This window comes from Pan troglodytes, chromosome 11, assembly GCF_028858775.2.
Source record: "Pan troglodytes isolate AG18354 chromosome 11, NHGRI_mPanTro3-v2.0_pri, whole genome shotgun sequence".
In the NCBI taxonomy this organism is placed as follows: Eukaryota; Metazoa; Chordata; class Mammalia; order Primates; family Hominidae; genus Pan; species Pan troglodytes.
In genome coordinates, this window is record NC_072409.2 from 10,817,769 (window position 1) to 10,845,354 (window position 27,586).

A 27,586-nucleotide genomic window follows, 5' to 3' on the forward strand; every position below is an offset into this window, starting at 1 on the left:
GAAGTGGGAGAGACCAAAATAGAGATCTCAAATTGTCAGCCACAGGGCAAGCACTGGGTATCACTCCCTGTAACTGTTGAATGACAACTAATTAGCCTGGTTATAATCTGAGAACATCTCTATTTAGGTTTGATTTTTGGGTAATGGGTAGTGAGAAAAAAGGGTGAGGGCTAATTGTTTGGAGTTGTCACAAGCTTTAAAACGTGTAGAGATGGGTTAACAATGATTTGATTACATCGGCCTACTGAGCACACCCAAAGATTGCATAAGACTCAAATGTCCAACACTGTAACATACAAAACCTGGGTTACTGCCAATATCCGAGAGAGTGCCTGATGATAAATGCCTAGTATCCGAGAAACCAAATCCTAACCTCGGGTCCATAAAGATACTGGGTAGGGTTACATAAATGACTATTTACTTTCTCTTTCAAGAGAGACTCCCATTTTTTATTTTATATCCCTGTTTTATAAGGTTTGGAGCCAAAAAGTGAAGGAGCCAGAAAATCTCTAAGCAAAGACTCACGAACCTTCAAAGTGATTAGTAAAAAAAAATCTCAGCCATGGCAGGGCGCGGTGGCTCACGCCTGTAATCCCAGCACTCTGGGAGGTGGAGGCGGGTGGATCACCTAAGGTCGGCAGTTCAAGACCAGCCTGACCAACATGGAGAAACCCCATCTCTACTAAAAATACAAAAAATTAGCTGAGCGTGGTGGTGGGTGCCTGTAATCGCAGCTACTCGGGAGGCTGAGGCAGGAGAATCACTTGAACCCGGGAGGTGGAGGTTGCGGTGAGCCGAGATCATGCCATTGCACTACAGCCTGGGTAACAAGAGTGAAACTCTGTCTCAAAAAATAAATAAATAAATAAATAAAAATAACTTCAGCCAGGCGCAGTGGCTCACACCTGTAATCCCTGCACTTTAGGAGGCCGAGGTGGGTAGATCACCCGAGGTCAGGAGCTTGAGACCAGCCTGACCAATATGGTAAAACTCCGTTTCTACTAAAAAAATACAAAATTAGCCAGGCATGATAGCTCATGCCTGTAATCCCAGCTACTTGGGAGGCTGAGGCAGGAGAATCACCTGAACCCGGGAGGTTCACCTGAACTGCGGGAGAAGTTCAGGTTCAGGTTCACCTGAACCCGGGAGAATCACCTGAACTGCGGAGGTTGCAGTGAGGCGAGATCACACCACTGCACTCTAGCCTGGGCAACAAGAGCGAAACTCCATCTCCAAAAAAAAAAAAATCTCAAACCGGGGCTAGTGGAGATGAAAAATAGGAGTTCCTAGGTATATGTTAGAGGCAGCAGTCACCTCCCCTCAGTTCTAAAGGGAAATTATTTCTTCCTTATGTTGCCTGAAACAACGTTCCTTGGATAAAAGGAGCTGTGACGTTACAAAATACACACAAATGGAAAAATCAATCAAAAGTGGAAATCCAATAATTCATATCTTCTTAAAATCAACAGCTTATTGTCATCAACGCTATTGAGTTATGTTGATATTTTGAACCAAAAATACCAAAGAAAGACAAAAATTGTGAAATAGTAACCTTCCAGGGGAGCAAACACTACTCTCACCACATAAAGCTCTGCTACATAAGGACATCTTTAAAAGAAAGGACTGGAAAATGAGGACCATTTTTATACACCACAGTGATACCAGCATTCAGTTATTTGGGAAGCCTGGGCCAGGCACGGTGGCTCACGTCTGTAATCCCAGCACTTTGGGAGGCCAAAGCAGGCAGATCACTTGAGGTCAGGAGTTCAGGAACAGCCTGGCCAACATGGTGAAACCCCATCTCTACTAAAAATACAAAAAATTAGCTGAGTGTGGTGGTGCACGCCTGTAGCCCTAGCTAATGGGGAGGCTGAGACAGGAGAATCACTTTAACCCAGGAGGCGGAGGTTGCAGTGAGCCGAGATCGTGCCATTGCACTCCAGCCTGGGCAACAGAGTGAGACTTCATCTCCAAAAAAAAAAAAAAAAAAAAAAAAGATACATGACTACAGCTGACCAGGAAAAAAAAAGAAAGAAAAGACATTGCCCTTATACATTACCAACAGCAGCAGTCCTCATCTGTTAATGCCCACTTGGCCTGTCAACCTGTATCTCTGTCTGTTTTATTGTTTGTTTGTTTGTTTGTTTTGAGACGGAGTCTCGCTCTGTCGCCCAGGCTGGAGTGCAGTGGCACCATCTCGGCTCACTGTAACCTCCGCCTCCCAGGTTCAAGCAATTCTCCTGTCTCAGCCTCCCAAGTAACTGGGATTACAGGCGCCTGCCACCATGCCCAGCTAATTTCTGTATCTTTAGTAGAGACGGGGTTTCACCATATTGGTCATACTGGTCTCAAACTCCTGACCTCAGGTGATCCACCCGCCTCGGCCTCCCAAAGTACTGGGACTACAGGCATGAGCCACCCGCCCAGCCACATCTGTGTCTCCAAAAAAAGCTTGTGCTCCTACTACAGACTCTGCGATGGCTGCAGGAATTCCTCCTTCAACTGCAGAAACCCAGAATATGTATCTTGATCTTGGCAGGAACCCAAGATGTGGCTAGCATCTTAAATTGGTAGATGCAGCATTTAATGGCTCCAAATCACATCTCTTGGCTTGAATGGGAGTTTCCCTAAGGACTTAAAGATGAGTCTAAAACTAAAGAGAGAGGAAAAGAATGGAGTGTTTCATACAATCCCAGAAACCCAGCAGCAGACAGGAGACATAAGATCACCTAGTCCAGTGGGGCCGGGCACAGTGGCTCACGCCTGTAATCGCAGCACTTTGGGAGGCTGAGGTGGGTGGATCACCTGAGGTCAGGAGTTCGAGACCAGCCTGGCCAACATGGCGAAACCCTGTCTCTACTAAAAATACAAAAAATTAGCCGGGCATGGTAGTATTTGCCTGTAATCTCAGCTGCTCAGAAGGCTGAGGCAGAAGAATCGCTTGAACCAGGGAGGTGGAGGTTGCAGTGAGCTGAGGTCACGCCATTGCACTCCAGCCTGCCTGGGCAACAAGAGCAGAACTCCATCTCAAAAGAAAAAAAAAAAAAAAAAAAGATCACCTAGTCCAGTGGTTCTCAACAGGGAGTGATTTTGCGCCCCCAAGGGGAAGGTCAGCATTGTCTGGATACATTTTTTATTGTCACGACTAGGGGATGCTATGGGAATCTACAAATAGAGGTCAGGAATGCTGCTAAACATCCCACAAGGCACAAGCTCATCTGGCCCAAAATGTCAATAGTGCCAAGACTGAGAAATTCTGATGCAGTCTATCTTATAAAGAAACCGAATCCAGGAGAGATCACATGATTTATCCATGACCATGGTGGTGACAGTCATCCTATTCTTTTCTTTTTTGAAATGAGTCTCACCATGTTGCCCAGGCTGGCCTCAAATACCTGGGCTCAAGCAATCCTCCTGCTTCAGCCTCCTTGAGTAGCTGGGACTACAGGTGCATGTCACCAAGTTCAGCTCTGTCTTATTTTCAAGTCCAAGATTCTGACCAGCCCAATCTGTTCTGCTCTAAGATTTAGCCTGCTTCAGGTCTACAGATCTGAGATATTAGGAAATGTTTAGTCCCACACAACATGACAAGGCCATAAGCTCACGCTCCCTCTGGAACCCTCAATTCAGCCATGCTATTGATGTCAAACCCACATAAGACAAAAGCCCCAGGGAAGCTTCCAGAAGGCAGGAAATGCCCCACCCACCCATCCACACACACAAAGGGCCAGTGTTAAGAGGGCTTCCTTTCCCCAACCTGTGGAACTGGCTACAGTAAGATACCAGGAAAAGAAAACATCCTTTTGGGGTTGGGGCCAAAGATCGAGCACGGGAAGGAGGTGGAGCTCCAGGAAGAGAAGACGCGAAAAATCCAAAAGAAACACGGGGAGCACTAATGCTCATGAATATGCAGGCTGCGTGATTTCTCAAGCAATTTCCATATTTTATAGCAAAGATTCTGCTTCTTATGGTGTAAAATTGGTTTATTCATTCTGCAATGCCATGATTTGCTGTTCTTGAATTCCCCTGCTAGCCCATTTTCCACCTCATTCTGTTATCTCACATTACATCCCATTTGAGCTCTTGGTTGATCATTTTATGTTAGAATGATAAATGGTTTTCTCTGTGCTGGTCTCTTTACCTAAATGCTACACTTGTCTTTTCCCCTCATAAAACGTTTACAAAGTTTCCACATGGATCTTTCTTCTTCTTTTCCACTGAAATCATCTAGACCAGAGGCTGTTCTCTCAGATTATCTATCTACTTGTATCAAAATCACAGGCGGGGCAGTCTCTGACTCCCTTCCCTGTGCCCCTAAGGCATGATTTGAATATTCCCCTCGTGCGTTGGGATGAAGGTCTGTGCTGCCTGCCTTCCGCCAGGCACTGAGTGGGTAGTGGAGAAATGACTGAAGCTTGTCTCTCCACACTGTGTAATTTAGTTAAAAGTTCTATACCAAAGATTGCTCCGGTGAGGATGCCTCCCGGGGTCCAGGAGGGTGAGGATGCCTCCCGGGGTCCGCGAGGGTAAGGATGCCTCCTGGGGTCCAGGAGGGTGAGGATGCCTCCCGGGGCCCGCAAGGGTCAGGATGCCTCCCGGGGTTCGGGCAGGTGAGGATGTCTCCTGGGTCCAGGAGGGTTTATCCAGTCAGAAGGCATGACCTTAGCCTCACCTGATTTCCTGCTTCAAAGTGAGCTGAGGGCTAGTTCAGTATTAAATTCCTGGATTTGTGGTGTTCCAAAACTCTTTCTCTTAGGAGACTCTATTTCCTCTCAGTGAGAAAGAAAAACAAGTGGCCAAAAGAGTCAGAGGCTCTGCTGTGTTAAGAAACTCAGGGCTGGGCGCAGTGGCTCATGCCTGTAATCCCAGCACTTTGGGAGGCCAAGGCAGGCAGATCACCTGAGGTCGAGAGTTCAAGACTAGCCTGACCAACATGGAGAAACCCCGTCTCTACTAAAAATACAAAAATTAGCCATGCATGGTGGCTTATGCCTGTAATCCCAGCTACTCACGAGGCTGAGGCAGGAGAATCGCTTGAACCCGGAAGGCGGAGGTTGCAGTGAGCCAAGACTGCACCATTGCACTCCAGCATGGGCAACAAGAGCGAAACTCCGTCTCAAAAAAGAAAGAAACTCGGGCGTGGTGGTCCCCAGTCTCTGCCTGGTGGCTACTCCCCTCCTTCCTTCCTGGAATGCAGTTATTACAAATGATAAAGTTGTGTTTTTACATTCTGAGTCTGTCGCCTTATTTTCTACAATAGATGCGTTGTAACTGACTTAGTAGGCCCATGAAAGCGGAATCCTTATCTGGTGGTAGGGAGCAGTGAAAACCAACCAAATGTACACAGCAGAATCCTCAAAAGTTTCAGGAACTGGCAGCACCAGCTGCCTCTGGAACTTAAAAGAATAGGAGGGGTGGCTGGGCGCAGTGGCTCAAGCCTGTAATCCCAGCACTTTGGGAAGCCTAGGCGGGCGGATCATGAGGTCAGGAGATCGAGACCAACCTGGCTAACACAGTGAAACCCTGTCTCTACTAAAAATACAAAAGAATTAGCCGGGCATGGTGGTGGGCGCCTGTAGTCCCAGCTAGTCGGGAGGCTGAGGCAGGAGAATGGCGTGAACCTGGGAGGCGGAGCTTGCAGTGAGTTGAGATCATGCTACTGTGCTCCGGCCTGGGCAACAGATCAAGACTCTGTCTCAAAAAAAAAAAAAAAAAAAAAAAGAATGAGAGGGGCATAAAGCTTGTTGAGAACCCACTGTCAGCCCATCTCATCCAGTCAGTTCCCAGAATTCTGGTAGCCAGACCTTTATCTCCCAGACAGCAGACAAAAGAAGACCTTTCTGGGGAATCAGAGACCAAGAAGAAAAATCTAAATATGCTGACACCGGGAGTTCCCCAACAAACAGCCCACCCAGGTCAGGCCCATCCACAGGGTGAGAGCTCCCAATCAGTTTGTTTTTGTTTTTGTATTGAGACAGGGTCTCACTCTGTTGCCCAAGCTGGAGTGCAGTGTTGCGATCTCAGCTCACTGCAACCTCTGCCTCCTGGGTTCAAGCTATTTTCATGCCTCAGCCTCCCGAGTAGCTGGGATTACAGGTGCCCACCACCACACCCAGCTAATTTTTTGTATTTTTAGTAGAGATAGGGTTTCAACATGTTGACCAGGCTGGTCTTGAACTCCTGGCCTCAGATGATCAGCCCACTTTGGCCTCCCAAAGCACTGGGATTACAGGTGTGAGCCACCGCACCTGGCCTCGTGACTTTTTTTAAGGGATCTTCTTGCTAGTCAATTAGTGATTATTGAGGAATGAGCCAGAGTCACCCCCCAGGGTAATCCACCCTAAGATTATCTAAGGGAAAGCAAACTGAAAAACATTCTGAGTAGTCACATAATAGCCTCATCCTAAAATCCTGAAGCAGCACTTTGACCCCCAATACAAGGAGCTCTGCAGATTAAGTGATTTTTAAGGGCTCTGCCTCTCTGTAGTCTATTGTTTAAAGCCTGTAGTGTGAAATTCTCCCAGAGCGGAGGGTGACTCTTGCTTACCACCAGTGTTTTGTTTTCTAGTTGTTTTCTAGCAACTAGAACCATCAATACCAATGTGTCCAGAGACTGGGCAGGGGGCTCCTCTCCAATGCTATCCTGACCACACCAATGCTCAGAAGAAACTGACAGAAGAGATAAGTGGGGTTTGGTTCACCTTGTCGTACCCAGTATGGGGGCTCCAAAAACAGTTTAAGCCTAAATGTTCTTCCTTTTTCCTCCCTTCACCGCCAAAATGAAGCAGCTTTGTTCCTACTGCCATAAAGGAGGCTCACGAGGCTCAACTGCGACTGGATTAGAACCAACTAGAGTCCAGAGCCACATCTAAGCATAGGGTAGGCAGCCTTTCTGCCTCCACACACTCTTCATGGTTTATACTTGCCATTGTGACTCTACACTGGTGTGGAACATGAAGATAATACTGTATCCCCAGCAGCCACAGAGAAGAAAAAAATTGGCCAATGTGATCAAGCTAATAGACTAGCACAATCTGACTTCCTACTCTGGGTCACGGTCTGCACTAGATTCTTCTAAGATCCTTTCCGGAGCCAAGATTCTACAATTTGATGCCATCTTTTTTTTTTTTGAAATGGTGTATGAGTCCATTCTCATGCTGCTATGAAGAAATACCTGAGACTGGGTAACTGACAAAGAAAAGAGGTTTCATTGACTTACAGTTCCGCATGGCTGGGGAGGCCTCAGGAAACTTACAATCGTGGCAGAAGACACCTCTTCACAGGGCAGCAGGAGAGAGAATGAGTGCCAGCAGGAAAAATGCAAGACGCTTATAAAACCTTTGGACTCATTCATTATCTGAGAATAGTATGAGGGAAACTGCCCCCATGATTCAATTACCTCTACCTGGTCTTGTCCTTGACATGTAGGGATTAGGCGGATTACAATTCAAGATGAGATTTGGGTGGGGACACAGAACAAAACCACAGCAGACAGGATCTTGCTCTGTACCCCAAGATGGAGTGCAGTGGTGTGTCATGGCTCACTGCAACCTTGACCTCCTTGGCTCAAGTGATCCTCCCAGCTTAGCCTCCTGAGTAGCTGGGACTACAGGCGTGTGCCACCATGTCTGGCTAGTTTTCGTACTTTATTTTTATTTTTTGGTAGAGACAGGGTCTCGCCACATTGCTCAGGCTGGTCTTGAACTCCTGGGCTCAAGCGATCCACCCACCTCGGCCTCCCAATGTGCTGGGATTACAGGCATAAGCCACCACACTCAGCCAATCTGATGCCATTTTAACACAGCATAAAGCCCAAATGCTCAGAGTTTTGCACGTCGACTAACTATAACCATTTCCTCATTTCCTCCTTAAAACAATCCTGAGCAAGGAAGTTAACACAGGCAAGTGTTGTCTAAAACACAGGGGCAACACCACAGACAGGCAAACTCCTGAGAAGTTTCCAGCGGCCAAGCCTCCCAGCCTAGAGAGTGGGGGCTGTTCCTAAACTGGAGCCTCCTGGTGGCTGGCTCAGCTTGCACTGGCTCAGTTTGAGGTTGGGTCCCATGAGTCACAAAATCATAAGACACTGCTGTGAGCCTCACCTTTCCCCTCCGACACTCAGGCCTGCTGGCTGCTCTTCCTGGGCCTGTCCTGTAAATGCCAGTGTCCCACGGGGTGAGATCCCAGCCCTCTTCTCCCATTCTCCTGTGCATCTGACCTGCCCACACTCTGGCACCGGGTGACTGCCAATCTCAAGCATGTCTGCCTGCTCCCATTAGCATCCCCCGCAGGTGGTCCACAGGACCTGAAGCCTGTGCCTACAAAACCTCATCTTCCCCCACAAACCTGTCTCTTCTCCGCCTTTCATCTCTCAATGCACAGCATGACCTTCCAACTGGCCGCCCGAGCCAGAAAACTGGGATTCATTTCTGACTCCTCCTCTCCTCTTCCTGCACAGCCATCACCATGACCTGACCCTTCTGCATCCTAAGATGCCTTCAAGTTGGGGTCCCCCTCCCAACACTGCTGCTCTCTCCCTGGCATAAATCACCATCCTCGCCATCACATCCCCAGCCAGGACCAGCACCACAGCCTCTTCCCTCCCACTGCCTCCCGCCCACTCTCCACACAGCAACCAGACAGCATTTTGAACTCAATTCTAACCATGCCTCTCCCCAACTCAAAACCTTCAGTAGCTTCCCACAGCTGCTGGAATAGAGAGATAAACGACCTCACCAAGGCTAAGCAGGCCCTGGCAACTCTCCGACTGCTCTCCACACACTCCCCACAGCTCCAGCCAGCCACAGCCTTTCTCATTTTCTTGCCAAGCTTAGACCTTCCTCTCCCCCAGGCCCCACGGACCCCATCTCCTGCCTGGCTAATTCCTCATCCTGCAGGTCTCACTCTGCCCTGCTCATGCCCAGGCCTTCCTGGGGGCTTCCCACATGCTTCAGCATTACCTATATTGCCCTGTCAGGGCACATTCCTGCTGCGTCACCACTGCCTGTCTAAATCCCACAAGGACCCGGTCTACTTACACACTACTATCTCTGCTGCCCATGCAGCACAGCTCCTGGCACGTACAGACAGCGCAAATATTGGTTGGATGAATGAAAACACTTGGTCCCAGACCCTGCTGAGCCATGCTGAAATGAACACAGACTATAATTTATGGTCCTGGAGTTCTCTAACATCTCAGAAGGACACCAAATAAGGGGTGGCTACTGGAGACTCAGATTCAAATCTGCATGAATTTGAATTCACACATCCAGGCTCCAAAGATTTTTTTTTTAATTTTGTTTGTTTTTCTCCACTTTTCTTTATCTCCTTCTAAATTTTTTTCTTTCCAAGAATAAAACAGGTTTTCCTACTGTAATAAATACTTAATATCTCATTCACTTCCAATAAGGTTTGCTCGTAGACTAAATAATTAGTAGACATCAGTGAAAGGTAGAGGTTGGGTGTGGTGGCTAACACCTATAATCCCAGCACTTTGGGGGGCCAAAGCGGGAGGACCATATGAGATCAGGAGTTTGAGACCAGCCTGGCCAACATAGTGAAATCCCGTCGTGACTGAAAATACAAAAATTAGCCAGGCGTTTCACTGCACATTCAATAAGCCCTTTTTGGATACTAGGTGGCAGGCACCTGTAATCCCTGCTACTCAGAAGGCTGAGGCAGGAAAATCACTTGCACTCCGACCCCAAAGGCAGAGGTTACAGTGAGCCAGGATTGCTCCACTGCATTGCAGCCTGGGTGACAGAGCAAGACTCTATCTCACAAGAAAAAAATAAATAAATAAAATAAAGTGACAGATAGAGATGGGTGGATGTTGAAAAGAAAAAAGTTAAAGATCAGGGCAGGTGCTGTGGCACGTGCCTATAATCCCAGCACTTTGAGAGGCTGAGGTGGGAATGCTGCTTGAGCTTGGAAGTTCAAGACCATCCTGGGTGACATGGTGAAACCCCATCTATACAAAAAATACACAAATACAAAAAAAAAAAAGAAAAGAAAAGGAAAGAAAAATCCGCCAGGCATGGTGATGCATGCCTGTAGTCCCAACTACTTGGGAGGCTGAGGTGGGAGCATGGCTTGAGCCTGGGAGGTTGAGGTTGCAGTGAGCCAAGGTTATGCTACTGCACTCCAGCCTGAGCAACAGAGTGAGACTCCATCTCAAAAAAAAACAAACAAAAAAAACAAAAACAAACAAACAAACAAAAAACCAAAAAAGGTCAGGCACGGTGGCTCTCATGCCTGTGATCTCAGCACTTTGGGAAGCCGAGGTGGGTAGACTGCTTGAGCCCAAGAGTCCAAAACCAGCCTGGACAACATGTATTTTCTCTACAGAAAATACAAAAATCAGCCAGGTGTGGTTGCACACACCTGTAGTCCCAGCTAGAATCGCTTGAGCCCAGGAGATCAAAGCTGCAGTGAGCTGTGATTGTGCCACTCTACTCCAGCCTGGGAGACAGAGCCAGACCCTATCTCCCACCACCACCCCTCCCTCCAAAACAAATAAAAAAGAAAAAAGACATGGAAAAAAGGTAAGTAAACCTCATACTTGCTGAAAGGAAAACAGAGTCTCAGTCACCTCACTCTAACTTTAGCTCTTGCAACAGCCTCGCAGAGAAGCAACTAATTGAGGCAATTAAAGAGGATCATACTGGGGATTCCCAAAGCACTTCCTGTACAGGCGAGCACAGGACTAGGACTCAAAATTTATGGCTGTTACATTGCCAGTGATAACTACAAAATTTGGCCTGACCACTCCACTAAAGATATTTCATTAGCTGTCAAGCACCTGTTTGTCTCAGAGGTGCTGTGCGCCAAAAAAGCCAGAGGGAAAACCTTTCACTGCACGTTCAATAAGCCCTTCTTGGATACTAGAGGCAGATACGTGCTCTCTTACATTTGATGATGATGCCTGAGTCCCAAACCACCTCTTAGGGAAATTTTGCCACAATTTAAACTACTTATCACCAGTTATGAGAGTGACATCCACTTCAAAACAAAGGACTATATTTAGAAGTAAATGGCAATAGCCAGGCACGGTGGCACACAAATATAGTCCCAGCTACTCAGGGGGCTTGAGCCCAGAAGGTCAAGGCTGCAGTGAGCTATGGATCGTGCCACTGTACTCCAGCCTGGGTGACAGACTGAGACCTTGTCTCTAAAATAACAAAATAATAATTTTTTAAAAAAAGAAATGGCAAAAATATTGGATATTAAAAACTATGAAGCAGGACTGAGCGCAGTGGCTCACATCTGTAATCCCAGCACTATGGGAGACCGAGGCGGGTGGATCACTTGAGGTCAGGAGTTCGAGACTAGCCTGACCAACATGGTGAAACCCCATCTCTACTAAAAATATAAAAGTTAGCCAGGCATGGTGGTGCATGCCTGCAATCCCAGCTACTTGGGAGGCTGAGGCAAGAGAATCGCTTGAACCCGGAAGATGGATTTGCAGTGAGCTAAGATCATGCCACTGCACTCCAACCTGGGCAACAGAGAGAGACTCTGTCTGAAAAATAAATAAATAAAAATAAAAATAAAAACTATGGAGCAGGGGAAAAAACCTATGGGATTCAACCAAAGCTGTACTCAGATGAAAATTCATATCCTTAGATGCTTTTAGTAGAAAACAAAGAAAAATTAATAAATTATCCCAGCATGTTATTCAATAAATTAGAATAGCTACACACAATACAGAAGAAACTGATTTTGGTGGGGTGCGGTGGCTAACGTCTGTAATCCCAGCACTTTGGGAAGCTGAGGCAGGCGGATCACGAGGTCAGGAGATCGAGACTATCCTGGCTAACATGATGAAACCCCATCTCTACTAAAAATACAAAAAATTAGCCGGGTGTCGTGGCACGTGCCTATAGTCCCAGCTGCTTGGGAGGCTGAAGCAGGAGAATCGCTTGAACCTGGGAGGCAGCGGTTGCAGTGAGCCAAGACTGTGCCATTGCATTCTAGCCTGGGAGACAGAGCGAGGCTCTGTCTCAAAAAAAAAAAAGTGATTTTTTTTTAAAGGAAAGTAAAATAAGTAAGTTTCCAGCAAGTATTTCCATGAAAATAATACACAAACAGGATAGAATGAGAAAGGGGATCACAACTACAGTTGTAGAATATATATTTTTTTGTTTGTTTGTTTTGGTTGGTTGGTTTGTTTTTTTGAGACAGAGTCTCGCTCTGTCGCCCAGGCTGGAGTGTAGTGGCGCAATCTCAGCCCACTGCAACCTCCGCCTCCCAGGTTCAAGCGATTCTCCTGCCTCAGCCTCCCGAGTAGCTGGGATTACAGGCGCTCACCACCATGTCGGGCTAATTTTTGTATTTTTAATAGAGACGGGGTTTCACCATGTTGGTCAGGCTGGTCTCAAACTCCTGACCTCGTGATCTGCCCGCCTCAGCCTCCCAAAGTGCTGAGATTACAGGTGTGAGCCACCGTGTCTGGCCTATGTCTTTTTAGATAATTCATTTAAAATTTAAAAATCACTATTGTTGAGTGGTCCGATTGTGTCTTCGTTTCCAGTTTATTAATTAAAAGTGTCATACTTTTAGAACTTCTATTTTTTAAAAGGATTCTAATATAGCTTGCTCATCCTGGGAATGTCCCCATTCTTCAAGATCTGGTTAATACTGTTTTTCCCAACAAGATATTTTTCTCTTTCCTATCTGGAATAGAAATTTCTCCTTTAGGCCAGCTGCAGTGGCTCACGCCTGTAATCCCAGCACTTCGGGAGGCCGAGGCAGGCGGATCATCTGAGGTCAGGAGTTTGAGTCCAGCCTGGCCAACATGGGGAAACCCTGTCTCTACTAAAAATACAAAAATAAGCCGGGCATGGTGACACGTGCCTGTAATCCCAGGTACTCGGGAGGCTGAGGCAGGAGAATTGCTTGAACCTGGGAGGCGGAGGTTGCAGTGAGCCGAGATCATGCTACTGCACTCCAGCCTGGGTGATAGAGCAAGACTCTGTCTCAAAAAAAATATCAAATCAAATCAAATAAATGTCTCCTTTCACTCTTTAGACGCCATTCAGTTTTTTTTGTTGTTGTTGTTATTGTTGAGGCGGAGTCTCGCTCGCTGCCCAGGCTGGAGTGCAGTGGCGTGATCTCGACTCACTGCAAGCTCTGCCTCCCGGGTTCCCGCCATTCTCCTGCCTCAGCCGCCCAAGTAGCTGGGACTACAGGTGCCCACGACCACGCCTGGCTAATTTTGTTTTGTATTTTTAGTAGAGACGGGGTTTCACCGTGTTAGCCAGGATGGTCTCGATCTCCTGACCTCGTGATCTGCCCGCATCCGCCTCCCAAAGTGCTGGGATTACAGATGTGAGCCACTGCAGTTCTTTATTATGGCATTTTCTGCATTCTGCATTAGGTTATAGGGGTTTTTTTTGGTTTTTGCGTTTTTTTTAGACAAAGTCTTGCTCTGTTGCCCAGGCTAGAGTGCAGTGGTGCGATCTCAGCTCACTGCAACCTCTGCCTCCCGGGTTCAAGCAATTCTCGTGTCTCAGCCACCCAAGTAGCTGGGATTACAGGTATGTGCCACCATGCCCTGCAAATTTTTGTATTTTTAGTAGAGATGGGGTTTTGCCATGTTGGCCAGGCTGGTCTTGAACTCCTGACCTCAAGTGATCCACTCGCCTTGGCCTCCCAAAGTACTGGGATTACAAGCATGAGCCACCATGCCCGGCCTGTTATAGTTATTTGTTAAAAGTTCGTGTGTGTGTGTGTGTGTGTGCACGCGTGTGTGTGTGACAGCGTCTTGCTCTGTCGCCCAGGCTGGAGTACAGTGGCACAACCTAGGCTCAAGCAACCTCCACTTCCCAGGCTCAAGCAATCCTCCTACCTCAGCCTCCCAAGTAGCTGGGACCACAGGTGTGCACCACCATGCCTGGCTAATATATATATATATATATATTTTTTTTTTTTTCCGTACAGATGGGGTTTTGCCATGTTGCCCAGGCTGGTCTCAAACTCCTAGACTCAAAACAGTCGCCCACATTGGCCTCCCAAAGTGCTGGGATTACAGGCGTGAGATACCACACCTGGTCAAAAGTTTTGCTTCCTTGTTAAATAATACGTCATAAGTTCTTTGAAGGCAGGGACTGTGTCCTTTTTCTTTTGCCATTCCCCATAGTGCCTAGAATAGTTATAGATGGCAGGCAGGCAACAAATAGCTCTGTGGAATTAAATTGCATATGTATGGCATCTTCTCAGGTCCCAGACCGTTACAGGTCTTTCCCAAATTTCTCAACATTATGTATTCTTGAACCCAAAGTTGATATCCTGATGGTACACATCACTTTGGCTGATACTAAAATAGTGGAAGTCTTCCATACTGGTTGGTATGTAGTTGCTGCCTTGAGCCCCTCATCTCCCTGCTGTGGGGTCCTTTTTCCTGGGACCTGTTGGCTATTCCCATAACTCAGCAGCCAAGAAAGCAATGCTGGCACAACCCAAGTCACCAAGGTTTTACTCCTGTGTAACAGCAACATCTGTTTGGATGAGTATTTTGTATTTTAAAGTCACTTTTGCCTTTAGTTTAGTTTTTTGTTTGTTGTTGTTTTGTTTTGTTTTTGAGACAGTCTTGCTCTGTCACTCAGGCTGGACTGCAGTGGTGCAATCTTGACTCCATGCAACCTCTGCCTCCCGGCTTCAAGTGACTCTCCTACCTCAGCCTCCCGAGTAGCTGGGACTACAGCCACGTGCCACCATGCCCAGCTAATTTTTGTATTTTTAGTAGAGACAGAGTTTCACCATGGTGGCCCGGATGGTCTCCATCTCCTGACCTCAGATGATCAGCCTGTCTCAGCCTCCCAAAGTGCTGGGATTATAGGCATGAGCCACCGCACTCAGCCTCACCTTTGCTTTTATACCTATTCTACCTTCCTACATTGTTCCTAGGAAAATTGTTTTCTTTTTTCTTCCAAAACCACATTTAGGATATTTTCTTAAGATAATAGGCCAAGCATAGTGTCTCACACCTGTAATCCCAGCAATTTGGGAGGCTGAGGCAGGAGGATCCCTTGAGCCCAGGAGTTTGAGACTAGCCTGGGCAACACATCGAGAACCCATCTCTAAAAAAAATACAAAAATTAGCCAGATGTGGTGGTGTGTGCCTATTGTCCCAGCTGCTTGAGAGGCTGAAATGGGAGGATCACCTGAGCCTAGGAGGTTGAGGCTGCAGTGAGCCATAACTGTGCCACTGTACTCCAGTCTAGGTGACAGAGTGAGACTCTGTCTCAAAAAAAAAAAAAATCCTAGTAAATCTGTTATCAGATAGGGATGATTTATTTCCCCCTAAACTGTCTCACAGTTGCATGGAGAAACTGTGACATGGACAGGTCACCCACAGAATTGTATTTAACTTTGAAGTAAAACAAATGCTCATATTTAAGCACCCTCCTCCCTGGAGACCCAGGCCATGCAATTAAATATTGAAGTCCTCTGTCTCAATGTAAATGTTTCCAACTGACACTCTTTTAAAAGGACTTCCTTGATGATGTGCATTTAAGGGATACTACAGGGAAAGTTCAGGACAAAGGTGTCAACTGGGCTAATAGCTTACCTTTCAAGTTAGCTTGCTCTCTTTTTTTTTTTAAACATCTGAAAGCTTACTATTCAGATGTAATTCACATAAGCTTTGCCATTTTACGTTATTTACTTTTTTGAGACAGGGTCTCGCTCTGTCACTCAGGATGGAGTGCAGTGGCATGATCTTGGCTCCCTGTAGCTGGTCAGAACACTTTCATCACCCGACAAGAAGCCCCGTACCTGCTAGCGATCCCTCCCCATTCTGCCCTCCCCCAGCCCCTGGCAACCACTAATCTACCTTCTGTCTTTGGGTTTGCCAACTCTGAACACTTCATATAAATGGGAGCATCCACTATGTGGCCTTTGTATCTGGCTTCTTTCACTTAGTGTCATGTTTTCTTTCTTTCTTTCTTTCTTTTTCTGAGACCAAGTCTTGCTCTTGTCACCCAGGCTGGAGTGCAATTGCACAACCTTGGCTCACTGCAATCTCCACCTCCTGGGTTCAAGCAATTCTCCTGCCTCAGCCTCCTGAGTAGCTGGGATTACAGGCACCCACCACTGCGCCCAGCTAAGTTTTGTATTTTCAGTAGAGACAGGGTTTCGCCATGTTGGCCAGGCTGGTCGAGAACTCCTGACCTCAGGTGATCCACCTGCCTTGGCCTCCCAAAGTGCTGGGATTACAGGCAGGAGCCACCGCGCCCGGCCATCATCGTGTTTTCAAGGTTCATCTGTGTTGTAGCCTATGTCAGTGCTTCATGCCTATGTCAGTGCTTCATTCCTTCTTTTGGCTGAGTAATATTTCATCGTATGAATAGGCCACATTTTGCTCATCTACTAATCACTTGATAGGCATTTGAGTTGTTTGGCTGTTATGAATAATGCTGCTGCGACATTTGTATATGAGTTTGGTGTGGATGTATACTGTCATTTCTTTTGATTATATACACTGGAGTGGTATTGCGGAGTCAGATGGTAACTCTATGTGTAACTTTTTTTTTTTTTTTTTTTTTTTTTTGAGATGGAGTTTCACTCTTGTTGCCCAGGCTGGAGTGCAATGGCACAATCTCTGCTCACTACAACCCCCAACTCCCAGGTTCAAGCGATTCTCCTGCCTCAGCCTCCCAAGTAACTGAGATTACAGGCATGCACCACCATGCCCGGCTAATATATTGTATTTTTAGTAGAGATAGGGTTTCTCCATGTTGGTCAGGCTGGTCTCAAACTCCTGACCTCACGTGATTTGCCCGCTTCGGCCTCCCAAAGTGCTGGGATTACAGGCGTGGGCCACAGTGCCTGTCCCTCTATGTGTAACTTTTTGAGGCACTGCCAAATAGTTACCTCTTTTTTTTTTTTTTGAGATGGAGTTTCTCTCTTGTCACCCAGGCTAGAGTGCAATGGCATGATCTCTGCTCACTGCAATCTCCCCCTCCTGGGTTCAAGCAATTCTCCTGCCTCAACCTCCCGCGTAGCTGGGATTACAGGTGTGTGCCACCATGCCTGGCTAATTTTTGTATTATTAGTAGAGACAGGGTTTCACCATGTCGGCCAGGCTGGTCTCGAACTCCTGACCTCAGGTGATCCACCTGCCTCGGCCTCCCAAAGTGCTGGGATTACAGGCATGAGCCACCACGCCCAGCCTAAAGTTACCTTTTTTTTGTTTGTTTGTTTTGAAACAGAGTCTCACTCTGTCTCCCAGGCTGGAGTGCAGTAGGATGATCTTGGCTCACTGCAGCCTTGACTTCCTGGGCTCAAGCAATCCTCCTGAGTAGCTGGGACTACAGATCGGGGACACTATGCCTGGCTAAATTTTTTTTTTTTTTTTTTTTTTGAGACAGAGTCTCACTCTGTTGCCCAGGCTGGAGTGCAGTGGTACCATCTCGGCTCACTGCAACCTCTGCCTCCTGGGTTCAAGCAATTCTCCTGCCTCAGCCTCCCAAGTAGCTGGGATTACAGATGTGTGCCACTACACCCAGCTAATTTTTGTATTATTAGTAGAGACGGGGTTTCACCATGTCAGCCAGGCTGTTCTCAACTCCTGACCTCAGGTGATCCACCCTCCTCAGCCTCCCAAAGTGCTGGGATTACAGGCGTGAGCCACCGCACCCGGCCGGCTAATTTCTAAATTTTTTGTAGAGACGAGGTCTCACTATATTGCCCAGGCTGGTTTTGAACTCCTGGGCTCAAGTGAATCTCCCACCTTGGCCTCCCAAAGTGCTGGAATTATAGGCATGAGCCACTGTGCCTGGCCTAAGTTATCTCTTTTTACAAGTCAAATTTCTCCTGTACTTAAGGTCAAGCAGGATTTGCAGTACATTAAATAATTAGTAGAGGGAAAGTGCAAGTTTCAGTGTCTTGTTGGCAGAGTTGTGACTTACCCAGTGTCACCCATGAGTCAGGGACAGAACCCGGAATAGAATCCGGAGGACCTGTCTGCCACTTGGATCCTGTACATTTTTGGAAAAATTTAGGGAAAAAATATTTTCAAGTATCAAAAACCAAGGAAGAGAGGTTAAGAATATAGGCTCTATGTAATCTTAGCACTTTGGGAGGCTGAGACGGGAGGGTCACTTGAGCTCAGGAGTTCAAGACAAGCCTGGACAACATAGTGAGTCCTCATCTCTACTAAAAATTTTTCTAAAAATTGGCCAGGTGCGGTGGCTCACACCTGTAATCCCAGCACTTTTGGAGGCCAAGGCAGGTGGATCACAAGGTCAAGAGATCAAGATCATCCTGACCAATATGGTGAAACCCCATCTCTACTAAAAATACAAAAAATTAGCTGGGCGTAGTGGCACATGCCTGTAGTCCCAGCTACTCATGAGGCTGAGGCAAGAGAATTGCTTGAACCCGGGAGGCAGAGGTTGCAGTGAGCCAAGATCGCACCACTGCACTCTAGCCTGGTGACAGAGCGAGGTTTCGTCTTGAAGGAAAAAAAATTTTTTTTTTAATTAACTGAGCATGGTGGTGCATGCCTGTAGTCCCAGCTACTTGGGATGCTGAGACAAGAGGATTGCTTGAGCCCAGGAGGTTGAGGTTGCAGTGAGCTATGATTGCGCCGCTGTGCTCCAGCCTGGGCAACAGAAACCTGTCTCTGGGAAAAAGAAAAAAAAAAGAAGTACAGGCTCTGCAGCCCGTGAGCCAGAATCCAAATCTGAGAAGACAGGTGTTGAGATTAAGACTGATGCTCCAGCCAAACTACCAGGGTCCAAATCCTGCATCTGCCTATTCTCACCTATGGGACCTAGCGCACATTCCTCACCTGACTTCAATGTTCTCATCCATAAAGCGCAGGGAATACACCTCTCTTACAGGGTAACTATAGACATTCAACAAGTTAGCATACACAAAGCACTTAGTTTAGTGTTTAGCACTTGTTGATGTGATGTAAATGTTAGTTACTAAAACATTATAACAACAGTGCTGGGGCGGTGGCTCACGTCTGTAATTCCAGCGCTTTGGGAGGCCAAGGTGGGTGGATCATTTGAGGTCAGGAGTTCAAGACCAGCCTCGCCAACATGGCGAAACCCCGTCTAAAATATATACATATATACAAAAATTAGCCAGCCGTGGTGGCACACGCCTGTAATCCCAGCTACTCGGGAGGCAGAGGCAGAAGAATCACTTGAACCCGGGAGGCGGAGATTGCAGTGAGCCAAGATTGTGCCACTGCACTCCAGCCTGGGAGACAGAGCAAGACTCTGTCTCAAAATAATACATACATACATACATACATACAAACATTATAACGACAAATTGATAACCTTGTGGAATTATCCTAAACTCTCTCAGCCTCTGTTTCCTTAGAGTAAAAGAAGACTAATGAGAGTAACTCATGGGATCTTTTTGAAGATTAAATGACAACATACGACATGCCTAGGACAGTGTCTGGCACCTAATAAGTGATCAATAGATTTAGTTTTTATTATTAGTTTTATTCGAAGCAAAGCAATAATTTTTAGATTTAGATTCAAAGTTCAGACCAATTGATCATAATCTATAACCTGATAAATACTGAAGCCACTTCATAAGAGAGACTGAATTGACTTGGAAAGTGCAACTTTCAACGCTTTGTCAGTGTATTTATTTGGGGGGGTGGGGATTAGTGAGGGAGATTGAGGAAAAAGAGGAGTATCTGTCTTTCATAGACTGAGTCTGGCACCTCTGATCTCTCCTGCTTTCCACTTATAATTTGGCCCTAGAAGAGCTAAGTGGATGATGCCTGAACTCACCTCTCGGGCTGCTGAGTGCAGTGAGAGGGTAAGAGGAGTCACAGTCCTTAGACAAAGCCTCCTTCTACTCACTTCATCCCCTGGCAGAGAAAAGCAGGGGTGAGGGAACCTTAGAATTCAATCATCAGGGGAAAATGTTGGAGGGGTGGCTATAGAGGGGATGATGAGAAAATGTGTTTCTTGACCAGTGATTCAGAATTTTTATGACTAGCTTTGGCTAGTTACATTATTAGAAAGTATATGGTCTGAAGCAGAGAGCTTCTGCTTGCCTGGAACATTAGGATGTCCAGCTTGTTCTAATACCAACCCACAATGATCCCAAATGGACAGGAATGTTTATAACTATTTTTGTCAGCAGGAGTTCTTCAGTCCCGGAGTCTGGGCCTTTCGTGTGTCTCCCTGGTGCTCCGGGATTGATGGCTTTCCTCCTACCCACTCTTCTAGTGGGTTACACAGGGCATCGAGGGGCAAGGGGACTGGTCTAATGAAGAGCTCAGCCTTTTGGAGCCAGAGAAGCCTGAGTTTGAATTCCAGCCTTACCACTTGTGTGCACTGTTAAGTGACTTTATCTGTACCTGAATTTCCTCATCTCTAAAATGGGGACAGTTATATCTACTTAGGACATTTAGCGTTAAGAATAGTATATTTGGCTGGGTGCAGTGGCTCACGCCTGTAATCCCAACGCTTTGGGAGGCCGAGGCGGGCGGACTGCCTGAGCTCAGGAGTTCAAGACCAGTCTGGTCAACAAGGTGAAACCCCGCCTCTACTAAAATACAAAAAATTAGCCGGGCGTGGCAGCGTGCGCCTATAGTCCCAGCTACTCATGAGGCTGAGGCAGGAGAATTGCTTGAACCCAGTAGGCGGAGGTTGCAATGAGCCGAGATCGCACCACTGCACTCCAGCCTGGGCAACAGAGTAAGACTCTGTCTCAAAAAAAAAAAAAAAAAAAAGGAATAGTATATTTAAGTGACTAGGACAGTGCCTGGCACATCATAGGTCCTCAGTAGGTGGTCATTCTTATTATGACTAGAGCCTGGCACAATCTGGGGAACTTGGTGATACCCAGACAGAACCAGAGAGGCCTTCTCTGTTTTCCTGTTAATAAAAATATTTTTAAAACCTTTATTTTTTAAATTATAAAAGTAGAGCACACTATACATTTTAAAGAAGAAAATCAAATACAGAAGTGTGTAAAGTGAAGGCATCTGGTTGCTGGGCTTGCTCTCCTCCCCGCTTTCCTACTGTGTCCTAGCCCAGTTCTGGAGCTCTTGTTTTCATTCTGGGGTAAGAGAGCCCCCAGGATGGCCTCCAGTGGTCCCTGGTTCCTGGTATTCACACGCTTGTGTAGTCCCCTCCCACTTTGTGCCAGCGTTGGTCTGTGTGATGGATAGGATATGGTAAAAGTGATGATGGCCCTTCTAAATTAGGTTATAGAGACTGCGGTCTCCAGGTCTCCATCTCTTTTGGGTCGCTGGCTCTGGAGGAAGCCGGCTGGCCATGCTGTGAGCTGCCCCAGGCGAAGCCCCTGTGGCAAAGAACTGAGGTATCTGGCCAACAGCCTGCTGGATAACTGAGGCCCACTAACAACAGGAGTGCCATTGGAGGTGGATTCTTCAGCTCTGGTCTGGTCTTGAGATAGCTACAGCCCATTGATGTAACCTCCTGAGGGGCCCTGAGCCACAACCTCCCAGCCAGGCTGCTCCCCTCCCAGATCCTGACCCTCAGGATGTCTGAGACAATAAATGTTCATTGTTTTAAGCTGCTAAGTTTTGGTGTAATTTGTTATGCAGCAATAGATAACTAATAGATGTCTTTTGTCTATTTTTTATTTAGTTTTTTTAAAAAACAATTTAAGGAAGCTCTCTACAGATAGATAAATAGATATCGGCCCTTTGTTATATGCTGCAGATACTTTTCAAGCTTATTTGTCTTTCAAATTGCTTTTTGGTGTTTTTACTGAATAGAAGTATAGTCATATCTGTCAGTCTTTTCCTTAATGTTTTCTAATAATGTTTAGAAAGCTCCTGCACAATAATATAAGGAAAAGTACATCTGTTATTATCTACTACCTTTATCATTTTATTTATTTAATCCCTATGGGACTTATTTTTGTGAACATGTGAAGTACAGAAGTAAATTTATTTTCCCCATCAAAATGTAGCCAACTGCCTGAATATCATATGTTGAGTCTTCTTTCCTTTCCTCACTGACTTAAAATGCTACCTTTGCCATATACGGGATTCTTATCTGGACCTACTCTAGACTTCTTGTTCTATGTCATTGATCTTTTCACTTTCCCTCTCATCTGGTAGTGCTACAATGTTTTGGTAATCGTAGCTTTACAGTATGTTTTGAATCTGGTAGGTGAAAATTCCCATTTTCTTTTTTTTTTTCAAAAATTTCTTAGCTCCTCTTAGCTTAGCCTTTACCATTCCAGATGAATGTTGGGACTTTTGTAGGAATTTTATTAAATGTATAGGTTAATTTAGCAAGAACTGATATTTTTTCATATTCTTCCATAAAGCAACATAGCATTCTTCTCCATTTATGAAGGTCTTGCTAACTTCCTATTAGACTTATTCCTAGAGTTTGTTGTGACAGCACTGTGCTAGACACTAGTTCTTACCCCCAGCGAACTTATGGTCCTACAATTAGTACAAATAATTTATTAACTGCAATTGTGATAAGAATTACAAAGGAAAGTCCAGGGAACCGTGATTACAGGGAGGCCTGATGGGATTGGGGAGGTTAGAGGTTTCTCTACAGGGACATTTAAACTACTCCTTTTAGTTCTGGATTACTAGGAGTTTTTGTTTTGTTTTTAAAAGCAGATTAACTTGTTTTTCAGTTTCTACTGAGAAGATTATATAGTTTTAAAATTTTCATTTCTTAATGTCATTCTAATATTGAACTATTGTGTTTCTGAAATAAGCTCCACTTGATTGTCATTTTTGTTTTTAATGTATAATTAGGTTCTTTTTTTTTTTTTTTGAGACAGAGTTTGGCTCTTGTCGCCCAGGCTGGAGTGCAGTGGCGCAATCTCAGCTCAGTGCAACCTCTGCCTCCCAGTTCAAGCAATTCTTCTGCCTCAGCCTCTTTTAGAGAAAAGGGCAAAGCTAGAAACCCTACCCAAAATTAGAAGCCAGAATTAACCTGCATCATTGACAAAGGATTTCAACATTTTTTTTCTAAAATTTATACCTAATTGTTATAGGAATAGAACTCTGTTCACATAATCACCATTTTTTTTCTTTTTTCTTTTCTTTTCTTTTTTTTTTTTTGAGATGGAGTCTTGCTCTGTTGCCATGCTGGCATGCAATGGCACGATCTCGGCTCACTGCAACCTCTGCCTCCCAGGTTCACGCGAGGGTTCAGCCTCCCGAGTAGCTGGGATTACAGGCACCCACCACCACACCCAGCTAATTTTTTTTATTTTTAGTAGAGACAGGGTTTTACCGTGTTGGTCAGGCTGGTCTCGAACTCCTGACCTCAGGTGACCCGCCGGCCTCGGCCTCCCAAAGTCCTGAGATTACAGGCATGAGCCACTGCACCTAGCCATCCTCACCAATTTTATGTAAAATTGCTTTGTTATCTTTGTGTGCAATGTGTTTGCTTTATTTCAGAAAGTAAATTCTGACCATGCTTGCATACTGATTTTTTTTTACCTTTATGCTTTCTTCTAATTAAAGGTGGGGGAAGGGGATTATGGAGCCACTTGCATAAACAAGGGTTCCAGCAAAATGATGCAAAACTTGATTTCTATAACACTTGAGGATTTTATCTTCAATGTGTAGTGTTCAAATATACCATTTTATTTTACTTTTATATTTATAGAGATGGGGTCTCACTATGTTACCCAGGCTGATCTTGAATTCCTGGGCTTAAGCAATCCTCTCATTTCAGCCTCCCAAAGTACAAATGTAACATTTTAAAGAATACAACCTGTAACATTCTATTCTATATTTCACGCTTTAAAAGGATATTGGAAAGAAAAGATACATACAGAATAATGAAGAAAGTTATTTTTTACTAATGTTGCAAGGAAATGCCCACCAGGTTTTACCAAATTAACACTGATCGTGTCAAGTCACTTAACTGCTCTAAGTCTCCATTTCTTATTCATGGGTAAAATGAGATGTTGACATTAGAGGATCCCTATGGGTCCTCCTAGCCCTAAACATCTCGAGTACAAGTATCAGAACCCGTACTGCATGGGTACAATGAAGGTGTTACGATGAGCACCTTTTAAAATTTTGTTTTATTTGGTGTTCAGTTTTTATAACAATTTTCTTCTGATGTAATAGGTGAGATAAGGTTTTACAACTAGATTCCTCAGTAGGAGTATTTCCTATATATCAATGAAAAGAATGGAGAGGGGAAATAAAACAGCTATGGTGCCCAACAAGAACACTACATGGCCAAAAGCATTCCACAGCGAGCGCGCGCTATGATAGGAGAGAATCATTGGAAAGGAAACTAAATTTCCACCATTTTATTCTTTTTCCTTTCTTATCCTCTCCTACAGAGAAAAGCCCAGTTTTAATCTTCACTTAATCCCCAAAGAGATAGCAAAAGCCACAGCAATCCTTACACATTTTTTTGTTATAAAGAAAAACAGTGCCAAAATATTGACGAGGCACTGTTTTTCCACACATATCACCAATCTTATTTAGCACTGTGGATGCCGTTTTGCAAATGTCACCCACCATCAGCCCTCGCTCCGCTGCGGCCGCCACTCGCCGCCACCCATTTTTAAAAATCCATTCATGTGGTGCCTTTCATCCAAACCCATAAACAACCATTTCCTCCCTGCCACCGTGGTCTGAGCTCCTGAAGCGTTCGGCCACGGCAGGGCAGAGCCCCGCAAGCAGGGAGATTGCAGACTGCGGCGCTGGGCGGCGGACACCGAAGCTCTCCTCATCTCCCGAGTGATTTCAGGGGTTCAGGATCCTGATAAGTCCCCGCCCTGGAAGCCAAGCCCCGGGAAGGGGAGGAGTGAGGTGGCCCCGGCCCAGCAGAGCTCAGCCTCCGGAAAACAGGCGTCTCCTCCCCAGGCCGAGCCACTGCGCCTAGTCTCCCAGGTGGGTCTCGCAGCCAGGGACCGCGGCGCGGCCCGGGGCGGGGGAGGAGGACGCAGGCCAGGATCTCGCTCGTCACGACTCACCCAGGAGGGTGGGGAGGAGGAGGGACTGCAGGAAAAGGGAGCGGAGTCTGGGCGCTCAAGGAATAAAGACGAGGAAGGGGAGAGGGGACTGAGGGGAAGGTAACGGGGGTGAGGATGGGGGTGCGGGGGAGGGTGACGGGCTGCAGGGGGTAGAGGCGAGATGAAGGAGAGGGACGGGTGTTGGGGGTGAAAGAGGGGGAAGGAGGGTGGGATGGGGGAGAGGCGGGATGGAGAGAGTGGGGTGAGGGAGGGGTGGGGGAAGGGGGAAGGATGGGGCGAGGGGAGAGAAAGGGGGGTGAAGGGAAGAGAGGGAGGGAGGGATGGAGGGGAAGGAGGATGCAGGGAAAAGGGAGACAGGGACCGCGAGGAAGGAGGATGGGGAGGGAGGAGGGCGGGCTGCAGGGGGAGGGCTGGGGTGAAACATGAGGTGAGGGAGGGGAGAGCGGGGCAAGCCTTCCTCTCGCGCGGGCGGCGCCTGAATAACGGGACCCCACGGACCAGGAGCCTCAGGCCCGGGGCGCAGGGCCGGCAGCCCGCTCGGAGGCCTGGGCGCTGCCGGCAGGGGCCGCGCGGGGCTCCTCGGGAGCCGCAGTCCCCGCCTGCTGGAAGGATCCCGGCTCCACTTACTCTCTCCGACCACAGCTTTGAGGCCAATGGGGGCCATGGCGCTGCGCGAGTCTCCCGGCTCCGATCTCCTCGTCCCGCGACGCCTGCGGACCCCTCCGCCTCCTCAGGTGGGCGCGCTGGGCCAGCCGCAGCTCTCCGCCCCGCAGCCGCGCTAGGGACCGACTGACGCGCGGAATGGGCGCGGGGGCGCGGCGCGAGCCAGAGCGAGGCTGCCCCGCCGCCGGCGCGCGCGGGGGCGGGGCAAGCCGGGGGCGGGGCCTCGCGCCGGCCGTTGGCGTCACCCACTCGCCTCCGCCAATCGCACTGCGGCCCGGAGGCTCAGCCCCGCCCCCCGAGATGCGGCTGGGCGCCAGGCGGCCGCTGGCTGGTGCGGAGCCGCGCCCTCCCCCTCACCTCACGCGCCGCGCGCGCCCGGGGCGCAGGGTACCCAGGCCTCCTCTTTCCCCTCGGTGCTGGGATCCCTGGCCACAGGCTACCGACGCGCTCCATCTGCCTGAAACCCCGCTCGGGTCCTGTCTTTCCTCTTTCTGGGAGCTTCCGTTTTTTCCTGCCCACGGAAGGAGCTTGGAGGCGAGATCTCTTACTAGCAGCGCCCACTCCCAGCCGCAGCGAAGCCAGGGTGAATCCACTCACAGCACCTCCCTGTCGCTGGGTACCTGCATTCGTGCATTCACCAACACTGAGTTCTTGTGTCAAACTCCGTGCCAAGCACCTCGCGGGCATCATCTCATCAAATCCTCCAATCACTGGGCATTGCTTTTTATTTTGTTTTGTTTACACTCCTCTTAGCTCATACCTATGGGCATTATTTTTAATCTCCATTTTCCTGTGAAAAAACCAAGTCTCGGAGATATTGGAAATAGCACTAGACTTACCTTCAGGCAGCGTAGCATCCGTTAGCTAATGTTCAGTATTCTGTCACTTTTATGTGTAAGCCGTTATTCTGTCCCCTGGAGCTACGACCATGTACAAGGCAGAATCTCATCCTGCTTATGGGCGCTCAGAGTTTAGAAGTTTCTAAGCCCCAAATCTGATACGAATATACTGTGGGACCGACTCTGGTCTCAGTATCTCCCTCCTGGAGTCCGTATTTATTAAAGCGGTCCCAGGTCAGTTTTTGCTCGACTTTCTTTGTTAATAGGAGATACTGCTTTTCTTTTTCTTTTTTCTTTCCTTTTTTTTTTTTTTTTTTGAGGCAGAGTCTCGCACTGTCGCCCAGGCTGGAGTTCAGTGGCGCGATCTTGGCTCACTGCAACCTCCGCCTCCCAGGTTCAAGTGATTCTCCTGCCTCAGCCTCAGAGTATCTGGGATTACAGGCGCCCGCCACCATCGCCTGGCCAATTTTCTGTATTTTTAGTAGAGACGGGGTTTCACTATGTTGGCCAGGCTGGTCTCAGATACTACTTTTGAAATATGGGGGAGGGCTTGCTTTTGGCTTCAAAGTAACACAAATTGAGCCAATTAAAAATAAAAAAGAATAAGAGAGCTAGTAGTAGTAAAAATCAGTGAATATTCATTAAATATTTGGAATACATTTGAGCTAGGTTTTTAATCTTCATATTATTAAGACGCATAATAATATTTTACAGATGAAGAATTGAGATTCAGAGTGGATAAGTGCTTTATTAGTAAATGACAAAGGAAAGATCCAATTCTAGGATCTGAATTCTGAACCATTATTTTATACTGAGCAAAAACAAAAAACCTGCTGAGAACTAAGGAGGAATTTTCCAAAGTCACAGAAGCCAGTGGTGGCTGAGCCAGGACAAGAGGCTACATGTCCTACTTCAGTCGCCAGCCCCAGGTCAAGCAGATTTGACCATCTTCTCACCACCACCCCAATCTACCCCCAACAGAACCTTCAGATGGGTTCAGAGAGAGAGGAGGCATTAATGTGTCAACTCTCTATGTCTGGGCCTTGCCTTTTGCCCAGGAAACATATTGATAGCCCCTGTGTGTATTTGGAGGAGGAGATAGTGTGTAAACATGGGGAGACCTAGGATGCACTGGTAATGCCACATGCTTCCTC

At 47.0% G+C, this 27,586-nt stretch overlaps 1 protein-coding gene across 3 annotated transcripts in view; it reads right to left on the reverse strand.

Annotated features, from left to right (window-relative positions):
• STXBP1 (syntaxin binding protein 1) overlaps positions 1–25,799 on the reverse strand; it is an 80,123-nt gene extending 54,324 nt beyond the window's left edge. For 2 of the 3 annotated variants that reach the window (XM_016961720.4, XM_063788230.1), the window contains exon 1: positions 25,558–25,788. In XM_016961720.4, the coding sequence (XP_016817209.1) occupies positions 25,558–25,594 (37 nt within the window). In that variant the 5' untranslated portion in view covers positions 25,595–25,788. Of the gene's footprint in view, positions 1–25,557 lie in introns of all 3 variants that reach the window. The other variant, XM_016961721.3, reaches the window with a different exon arrangement.
• Between the last annotated feature and the right edge of the window lie 1,787 nt (positions 25,800–27,586).